General features: G+C 36.6%; 1 protein-coding gene across 1 annotated transcript in view; it reads right to left on the minus strand.

The window, feature by feature from the left end:
• Positions 1-362: 362 nt before the first annotated feature.
• The window catches only part of LOC133624388 (uncharacterized), a 12,805-nt gene continuing 2,758 nt past the window's right edge, over positions 363-10,409 (minus strand). The window contains exons 3-6 of the mRNA XM_072916458.1: positions 6,607-6,689; positions 6,374-6,540; positions 6,146-6,254; positions 363-716 (exon numbers count right to left, since the gene is read on the minus strand). Of these exons, the coding sequence (XP_072772559.1) occupies positions 432-716; positions 6,146-6,254; positions 6,374-6,540; positions 6,607-6,689 (644 nt within the window). The 3' untranslated portion in view covers positions 363-431. The remainder of the gene's footprint in view (positions 717-6,145; positions 6,255-6,373; positions 6,541-6,606; positions 6,690-10,409) is intronic.

The raw sequence follows: 10,409 nt of genomic DNA on the forward strand, positions 1-10,409 counted from the left end.
AATGGCAACGTGCATGTACGAGTCAGTCCGCCTCCAACAAGAGAAAAAAGGAGACTGGTGAAAAGTCTCGGGTAACCTACCATGTATGACATCACAATTTAAAAACTGCTTGTTTGGAAAATACGAGTCTTCTACTGTAAACACCTCCATGTTTGGATTGACAGATGTCACATACTCATCAGGGAAGAAAAGTGGGTTTTGCTTTAGGAGATCTTGGCCAACAGCTGACATATTCCTTCTAAGTGTGATAGCTCAGTTACAGCTCTTATTACCAAATCTGTGTTTTATGTTGCACCAAGAAACAATCCTAGTTTGGGAACCTGTTCTCAAACTATTCCGATTCTGACATATTTACATTCAAATTGGTGACAAGGTGAAGATTCAAGTGCTTTTATTTGAAGTGTTCATACATTTATTACTTGTGACTCGCATCAACGCTGTCCACATCCTTCGCCCATGCGTCCGCTCTCAAACCCCGAGATGGTGGCAGGTCTTTTCGCTCGCCAGTTTTTCTTGAGCACGCTCGGTGGCGGCGGCGCGTCACAGAGGCAGACGCTGTGCTGCTGGCTGTTGTACATGTGTGTGAGCAGCAAGAAGGCAGACACTATCTGCTGCTGCAACCACTGAGGGAGCTGCTCCAGACTCCAGGCAACAACCAGCCAGCTTGTGTGCACCACCCGGAGATGACATGTGGACGTGGACCAGGCTTCCATCATCTGCTGGACAGAAGAAGAAACATCAGCTGCTCCTTTTGCACCGCATCATTCCATTCTAGGGACAACTACTCAATACTTGAATAACATTTGGTGCCTGAATTAAATAAACGGATCATTTTGATGATAAATGAAAACTTAACAAAATGCTCCCCAAACATTTAATCAAGTCAAATAAGACAACACTTCTCTTTTCTAAAGATCTTCCATATCACAATATGAGTTGTCTGAGTGGCTGCACAGGACAGTTAAAAAAAACCTAATATTTTTTTGGTCGATTAAGAGGCATTACACATAATCACGATAAATATGTATATACAGGTAAAAGCCAGTAAATTAGAATATTTTGAAAAACTTGATTTATTTCAGTAATTGCATTCAAAAGGTGTAACTTGTACATTATATTTATTCATTGCACACAGACTGATGCATTCAAATGTTTATTTCATTTAATTTTGATGATTTGAAGTGGCAACAAATGAAAATCCAAAATTCCGTGTGTCACAAAATTAGAATATTACTTAAGGCTAATACAAAAAAGGGATTTTTAGAAATGTTGGCCAACTGAAAAGTATGAAAATGAAAAATATGAGCATGTACAATACTCAATACTTGGTTGGAGCTCCTTTTGCCTCAATTACTGCGTTAATGCGGCGTGGCATGGAGTGGATGAGTTTCTGGCACTGCACAGGTGTTATGAGAGCCCAGGTTGCTCTGATAGTGGCCTTCAACTCTTCTACGTTTTTGGGTCTGGCATTCTGCATCTTCCTTTTCACAATACCCCACAGATTTTCTATGGGGCTAAGGTCAGGGGAGTTGGCGGGCCAATTTAGAACAGAAATACCATGGTCCGTAAACCAGGCACGGGTAGATTTTGCGCTGTGTGCAGGCGCCAAGTCCTGTTGGAACTTGAAATCTCCATAGAGCAGGTCAGCAGCAGGAAGCATGAAGTGCTCTAAAACTTGCTGGTAGACGGCTGCGTTGACCCTGGATCTCAGGAAACAGAGTGGACCGACACCAGCAGATGACATGGCACCCCAAACCATCACTGATGGTGGAAACTTTACACTAGACTTCAGGCAACGTGGATCCTGTGCCTCTCCTGTCTTCCTCCAGACTCTGGGACCTCGATTTCCAAAGGAAATGCAAAATTTGCATGGTTGGGTGATGGTTTGGGGTGCCATGTCATCTGCTGGTGTCGGTCCACTCTGTTTCCTGAGATCCAGGGTCAACGCAGCCGTCTACCAGCAAGTTTTAGAGCACTTCATGCTTCCTGCTGCTGACCTGCTCTATGGAGATGGAGATTTCAAGTTCCAACAGGACTTGGCGCCTGCACACAGCGCAAAATCTACCCGTGCCTGGTTTACGGACCATGGTATTTCTGTTCTAAATTGGCCCGCCAACTCCCCTGACCTTAGCCCCATAGAAAATCGGTGGGGTATTGTGAAAAGGAAGATGCAGAATGCCAGACCCAAAAACGCAGAAGAGTTGAAGGCCACTATCAGAGCAACCTGGGCTCTCATAACACCTGAGCAGTGCCAGAAACTCATCGACTCCATGCCACGCCGCATTAACGCAGTAATTGAGGCAAAAGGAGCTCCAACCAAGTATTGAGTATTGTACATGCTCATATTTTTCATTTTCATACTTTTCAGTTGGCCAACATTTCTAAAAATCCCTTTTTTGTATTAGCCTTAAGTAATATTCTAGTTTTGTGACACACGGAATTTTGGATTTTCATTTGTTGCCACTTCAAATCATCAAAATTAAATGAAATAAACATTTGAATGCATCAGTCTGTGTGCAATGAATAAATATAATGTACAAGTTACACCTTTTGAATGCAATTACTGAAATAAATCAAGTTTTTCAAAATATTGTAATTTACTGGCTTTTACCTGTATATAAAAATAAATAATTCCATAACAATGCAAGATGTGCCAAGCATTTATTTTGTAAAAATATCATGTAAAAGGAGTTGACTATGCAACTTGTAACGAGTGAATGTTTGGGCAGTGAACAAGTCAATCCCACGCTGATTCTTGGGGTGACGATTGGATTCAGAATGGATTCTCCTTTCAATCTCCTTCCTGATTCAAACAGATCCTCACAATGTATTTGGTATAATAATAATAATGAAACTTTTTCAAAACAGGTTCCAGTGTAGAAAAGCTCAGCCTTAAAGGTCTAAAGATCCCCAAAAGTCATTTTAAAAGCCGTGGAGACCTGACATTATAGACTGTTATGTAGCTCCCAGAATCTGGAACAACTTCATGTTGACACTGAAGAAACATTTCAAAACTTCTCTTTTTAGTAAAGCTTTTAGTTAATATCATTTTTGTATCCTTTTTATGTTGTTTTCATGAATTGTTTACTTCACCTTTGTTTTGTCATTTGATCTGTGAGATGCACTTTATAACATTGACTTACTTTCTGCTTGCATGGACGTGGCCTCAAAAGTCTTCAAAAATGTATTCTTATAAATAAATAAAATGTAGATTTTTTTAAATGAGAAATTTAATTACAATGTTTTTTGTGCCCCCTTAGTAAAGAGTTATTCTATTTATATAGTCGCTTAACGAGTTATTCTATTCATATAGTCGCTGTGACCAGTTATTCTGTTTATATAGTCACTAACAGTTATTCTATCTGTATAGTCCATTTAACAAGTTATTCTATCTGTATAGTCCATTTAACAAGTTATTCTATCTATATAGTCCATTTAACAAGTTATTCTATTTATATAGTCGCTGTAACAAGTTATTCTATTTATATAGTCACTGTAACGAGTTATTCTATATATAGTCACTAACAGTTATTCTATCTATATAGTCCATTTAACAAGTTATTCTATCTATATAGTCCATTCAACAAGTTATTCTATTTATATAGTCACTGTAACGAGTTATTCTATTTATATAGTCGCTGTAACGAGTTATTCTATTTATATAGTCACTGTAACGAGTTATTCTATTTATATAGTCGCTGTAATGAGTTATTCTATTTATATAGTCCATTTAACAAGTTATTCTATTAATATAGTCACTGTAATAAGTTATTCTATTTATATAGTCACTGTAACGAGTTATTCTATTAATATAGTCGCTGTAATAAGTTATTCTATTTATATAGTCGCTGTAACAAGTTATTCTATTAATATAGTCACTGTAATAAGTTATTCTATTTATATAGTCACTGTAACGAGTTATTCTATTAATATAGTCACTGTAACGAGTTATTCTATTTATATAGTCGCTGTAACAAGTTATTCTATCTATATAGTCGCTGTAACGAGTTATTCTATATATAGTCACTGTAACAAGTTATTGTATTTAGTCACTGTAACAAGTTATTCTATTTATATAATCACTGTAACAAGTTACAGTGACTTTACAGTGAAGTTGTTCTATTTATATAGTAACGAGCTATTCTATGTATATCGTCGGTATAACAAGTTATTCTATTTATATAGTCACTGCAACAAGTTATTCTATTAATATAGTCACTGTAATAAGTTATTCTATTTATATAGTCACTGTAACAAGTTATTCTATTAATATAGTCACTGTAACAAGTTATTCTATTTATATAGTCGCTGTAACAAGTTATTCTATTTATATAGTCACTGTAACGAGTTATTCTATATATAGTCACTAACAGTTATTCTATCTATATAGTCCATTTAACAAGTTATTCTATCTATATAGTCCATTTAACAAGTTATTCTATCTATATAGTCCATTCAACAAGTTATTCTATTTATATAGTCGCTGTAACGAGTTATTCTATTTATATAGTCGCTGTAACGAGTTATTCTATTTATATAGTCACTGTAACGAGTTATTCTATTTATATAGTCGCTGTAATGAGTTATTCTATTTATATAGTCCATTTAACAAGTTATTCTATTTATATAGTCAATTTAAAAAGTTATTCTATTTATATAGTCCATTTAACAAGTTATTCTATTTATATAGTCCATTTAAAAAGTTATTCTATTTATATAGTCCATTTAACAAGTTATTCTATTTATATAGTCACTGTAACAAGTTATTCTATTAATATAGTCACTGTAACAAGTTATTCTATTTATATAGTCGCTGTAACAAGTTATTCTATTTATATAGTCACTGTAACGAGTTATTCTATATATAGTCACTAACAGTTATTCTATCTATATAGTCCATTTAACAAGTTATTCTATCTATATAGTCCATTCAACAAGTTATTCTATTTATATAGTCACTGTAACGAGTTATTCTATTTATATAGTCGCTGTAACGAGTTATTCTATTTATATAGTCACTGTAACGAGTTATTCTATTTATATAGTCGCTGTAATGAGTTATTCTATTTATATAGTCCATTTAACAAGTTATTCTATTAATATAGTCACTGTAATAAGTTATTCTATTTATATAGTCACTGTAACGAGTTATTCTATTAATATAGTCACTGTAACGAGTTATTCTATTTATATAGTCGCTGTAACAAGTTATTCTATCTATATAGTCGCTGTAACGAGTTATTCTATATATAGTCACTGTAACAAGTTATTGTATTTAGTCACTGTAACAAGTTATTCTATTTATATAATCACTGTAACAAGTTACAGTGACTTTACAGTGAAGTTGTTCTATTTATATAGTAACGAGCTATTCTATGTATATCGTCGGTATAACAAGTTATTCTATTTATATAGTCACTGTAACAAGTTATTCTATTTATATAGTCACTGTAACAAGTTATTCTATTAATATAGTCACTGTAACGAGTTATTCTATTTATATAGTCACTGTAACAAGTTATTCTATTTATATAGTCACTGTAACGAGTTATTCTATATATAGTCACTAACAGTTATTCTATCTATATAGTCCATTTAACAAGTTATTCTATCTATATAGTCCATTCAACAAGTTATTCTATTTATATAGTCCGCTGTAAACGAGTTATTCTATTTATATAGTCGCTGTAACGAGTTATTCTATTTATATAGTCGCTGTAACGAGTTATTCTATTTATATAGTCACTGTAACGAGTTATTCTATTTATATAGTCACTGTAACGAGTTATTCTATTTATATAGTCGCTGTAATGAGTTATTCTATTTATATAGTCCATTTAACAAGTTATTCTATTTATATAGTCCATTTAAAAAGTTATTCTATTTATATAGTCCATTTAACAAGTTATTCTATTTATATAGTCAATTTAAAAAGTTATTCTATTTATATAGTCACTGCAACAAGTTATTCTATTTATATAGTCACTGTAATAAGTTATTCTATTTATATAGTCCACTAACGAGCGTCTCTGAGGGCAGTTTGACAGCCTTATCTTACTTGTGTTTGAGCTGTAGAATGTTCTGGATCAAGTTGTGTTTGAGCTGTAGAATGTTCTGGATCAAGTTGTAGAAGGTTGGTACTGACCTGAGCAGACTGGACCCGGGCCCTCCTGCACAGAGTGATGGAGAGAGTCCCAAGTCTTCTCGTGTCCGTCTCCACTTCCTCAACTGGCCAGTCAGCGTCTACAACACACCTAGTTAGTTAGTTAGTTAGTTAGTTAATTAGTTAGTTAGTCTACTGACACACTTGGTGTCCACCTACTGGTGTCTTCTGGAGGAGGTCTTCTTCTGGTGTGCTCCACCACAGCTTCAGAGTCCACGCTGACCAGGGGACTGGTGGTCCGCCTGCTGCAACATGACCAGGGACTGGTGGTGGTCCGCCTGCTGCAACATGGCCATGACGCGCTGCACGGTTCCCATGGCAACGCTGCTCACGGCATCCTGGACCTCCAGCACTTTACTTCTCACGCCCGCCATGACCTGAGACAACCACAACAGTTCTTGTCCTCGGTCTTTTAAAAAAAGGGACAAACAAATATTGGTCACCTGGTGGGTGGGTGCGTGCAACACGGGGAAGGTCACCTCCAACCAGTCCAGACTTCTGCACGCAACATCGTTGGCGAAGGAAACTTTGGAGAGACGAAGCACGGAGAGGTTGGTAGAGGGAACCTCCATTTACAAACTTAATTGGTTCTTGAACAGAGTTTATTCATTAATACGTTCATAAAGTGAAGCACATTTCTCCATAAACAATGTAAACATGAATAATTGGTTCCAGCCTAATAGGTGTTACACTACTTGATGGATCAACTCTCTCTTTATTAACAAACCAACAACAACAAGCTAAACTGTCCTCCGCACGCACAGAGAGAGAGAGAGAGAGAGAGAGAGAGAGAGAGAGAGAGAGAGAGAGAGAGAGAGAGAGAGAGAGAGAGAGAGAGAGAGAGAGAGAGAGAGAGAGAGAGAGAAAGAAAGAGAGAGAGAGGGGTCCCTTCAATGCCCTCACAAACGATCAGAAAGCACTTCAACAACCATATTGCTACAACAAGAGAGAGAGAGAGAGAGAGAGAGAGAGAAGTCTCTTCGGTGCCCTCACAAACGATCAGAAAGCACTTCAACAACCATATTGCTACAACAAGAGAGAGAGAGAGAGAGAGAGAGAGAAAGAGGTCCCTTCGGTGCCCTCACAAACGATCAGAAAGCACTTCAACAACCATATTGCTACAACAAGAGAGAGAGAGAGAGAGAGAGGGGTCCCTTCGGTGCCCTCACAAACGATCAGAAAGCACTTCAACAACCATATTGCTACAACAAGAGAGAGAGAGAGAGAGAGAGAGAGAGAGAGAGAAGTCCCTTCGGTGCCCTCACAAACGATCAGAAAGCACTTCAACAACCATATTGCTACAACAAGAGAGAGAGAGAGAGAGAGAGAGAGAGAAGTCCCTTCGGTGCCCTCACAAACGATCAGAAAGCATTTCAACAACCATATTGCTACAACAAGAGAGAGAGAGAGAGAGAGAGAGAGAGAGAAGTCCCTTCGGTGCCCTCACAAACGATCAGAAAGCACTTTAACAACCATATTGCTACAACAAGAGAGAGAGAGAGAGAGAGAGAGAGAGAGAGAGAGAGAGAGAGAGAGAGAGAGAAGTCCCTTCGGTGCCCTCACAAACGATCAGAAAGCACTTCAACAACCATATTGCTACAACAAGAGAAAGAGAGAGAGAGAGAGAGAGAGAGAGAGAGAAGTCCCTTCGGTGCCCTCACAAACGATCAGAAAGCACTTCAACAACCATATTGCTACAACAAGAGAGAGAGAGAGAGAGAGAGAGAAGTCCCTTCGGTGCCCTCACAAACGATCAGAAAGCACTTTAACAACCATATTGCTACAACAAGAGAGAGAGAGAGAGAGAGAGAGAGAGAGAGAGAAGTCCCTTCGGTGCCCTCACAAACGATCAGAAAGCACTTTAACAACCATATTGCGACAACAATAAACATTTTAAAAAGTAAAATCCACTTAGAAGAGCAAGAAAGGAGCAGAGACCGAGGGAGGGATTCTTAGTACGATTAAATCTGGCTGTGGTACAAAGCACGCTTCGTCAAATCTTCTATATGGTATTTTTCCAGACTATACGGCGCACTTAAAATACTTTCATTTTCCCCCAAAAATGGACAGTGCGCCTTATAACCCGGTGTGCCTGACGTACGTATTCTTTCTGGTTGTGCTTACCGGCCTCACAGCAATTTCATTTGGTACAAGGTGTGGTGCTAAGTGTGCCCAGTAGATGGCAGTCGTACGCAAGACGTCCGCGTGGACTGCAAGTTGACGCCTGTTCAATAAGTGACGCTGGCTAGCAACACCAAAACTAATAGTTACACAAAGATCTGTCAAAATTCGGTAAGCTACAAAGCCATACCGCTTGATGGATTGTCGGAGCATTACGGCTACCATAGTCAGACGTACCGTGCTTCAACATACATGTATTATTATGGTGTGTATAAGGACCCTAAAATGGCACCTATTAGGAGACATTATCTGCTGTTATGTTTCGCAGTGTTATGCAAAACCAAAAACTCTTCTTACCTATTGGTACCTGCTGATGTGTATTTAGGATCTGCATAGGTCCCAAAAATGTAAGCGTGTGCGCCATTGTAGTCATTTAGCTACATTTTCTCTATCCTCTTGTTGTGGGGCAATTCATCCTCCTCTGTTGCCATTTCTAAAACAAAGTAGTTCTAACTTATATCCGTCAGTAGACTCGCTATGGAAGCTCTAAAAACTTCAATATGACAGGAAGAGCACTCTGTCGATGTGGAGGCACGTAAATAATCGTACCACACACACACACCTTGTAGCGTACCGGAAGGGTTAGTGCTGCAAGGGGTTCTGGGTATTTGTTCTGTTGTGCTTATGTTGTGTTACGGTGCGGATGTTCTCCCAAAATGTGTTTGTCATTCGTGTTTGGTGTGGGTTCACTTTGTGGCGCATATTTGTAACAGTGTTAAAGTTGCTTATATGGCCACCCTCAGTGTAACCTGTATCGCTGTTGAATAAGTATGCGAAACTCAAATAGAATTTGAAAATCCAAGAAAATATTTTAAAGACTTGGTCTTCACTTGGAATAAGCGGTAGAAAATGGATGGATGGATGGGTCTTCACTTGTTTAAATAAATTCATTTATTTTTTACTTTGCTTCTTATTACTTTTAGAAATACAATTTTAGAGAAAAAATATAACCTTAAAAATGATTTTAGGATTTTTAAACAAATATACCTTTTTACCTTTTAAATTTCTTCCTCTTCTTTCCTGACAATTTAAATCAATGTTCAAGTAAATTTATTTATTTTTTATTGTAAAGAATAATAAATATTTTAGCTTCTGGTTTTTCGACGAAGAATATTTGTGAAATATTTCTTCAAACTTACTATGATTAAAATTCAAAAAAATTATTCTGGCAAATCTAGAAAATCTGTAGAATCAAATTTAAATCTTATTTCAAAGTATTTTGAATTTCTTTTAAAATTTTTGTTCTGGAAAATCTAGAAGAAATACTGATTTGTCTTTGTTAGAAATATATATTTGTTAAATATTCTAACAAAGTGCAGATTGGATTTTAACCAATTTAAAACATGTCATCAAAATTCTAAAATGTATCTTAATCAGGAAAAATTACTAATGATGTTCCATAAATTATTTTTATAATTTTTTCAAAAAGATTCAAATTAGCTAGTTTTTCTCTTCTTTTTGTCGGTTGAATTTTGAAATTTAAAGAGTCGAAATTGAAGATAAACTATGTTTCAAAATTTTATTTTAATTTTTTTTCGTGTTTTCTCCTCTTTTAAACCATTCAATTAAGTGTTTTTTTTCATCATTTATTCTTTACAAAAAACCTTCCGTAAAAGGAAAAAAAAAATGTACGACGGAATGACAGACAGAAATACCCATTTTTTTACATATATAAATGTATTTATTTAGCTATTCTTGTTTAAATCACACTTACGTGTAACTTACAAATGACAATATATTTATTTATTTAAGTGTGTATCAAACTGGTAGCCCTTCGCATTAATCAGTACCCAAGAAGTAGTTTTTGGTTTCAAAAAGGTTGGTGACCCCTGTACTAGGGCATCAAATCAGTGTCAGTTGAGTCGGTCCATAGGTTGCCTGTAGGGATTTTTAATGTCCAGCAGATGTCAGTATTTAGTGACACAGTATCGACACAGTATCAATACAGTTTTGCAATGTGTCCAAACGCTTCATGACGCCTCATCAACCCATCACTAGTGTGTGTGTGTGTGCAGAAGCCGCACATATCATGTGACTGGGCCAGCACTCGTTGGACTGGATGAAA

Source organism: Nerophis lumbriciformis, linkage group LG27, assembly GCF_033978685.3.
Source record: "Nerophis lumbriciformis linkage group LG27, RoL_Nlum_v2.1, whole genome shotgun sequence".
NCBI lineage: Eukaryota > Metazoa > Chordata > Actinopteri > Syngnathiformes > Syngnathidae > Nerophis > Nerophis lumbriciformis.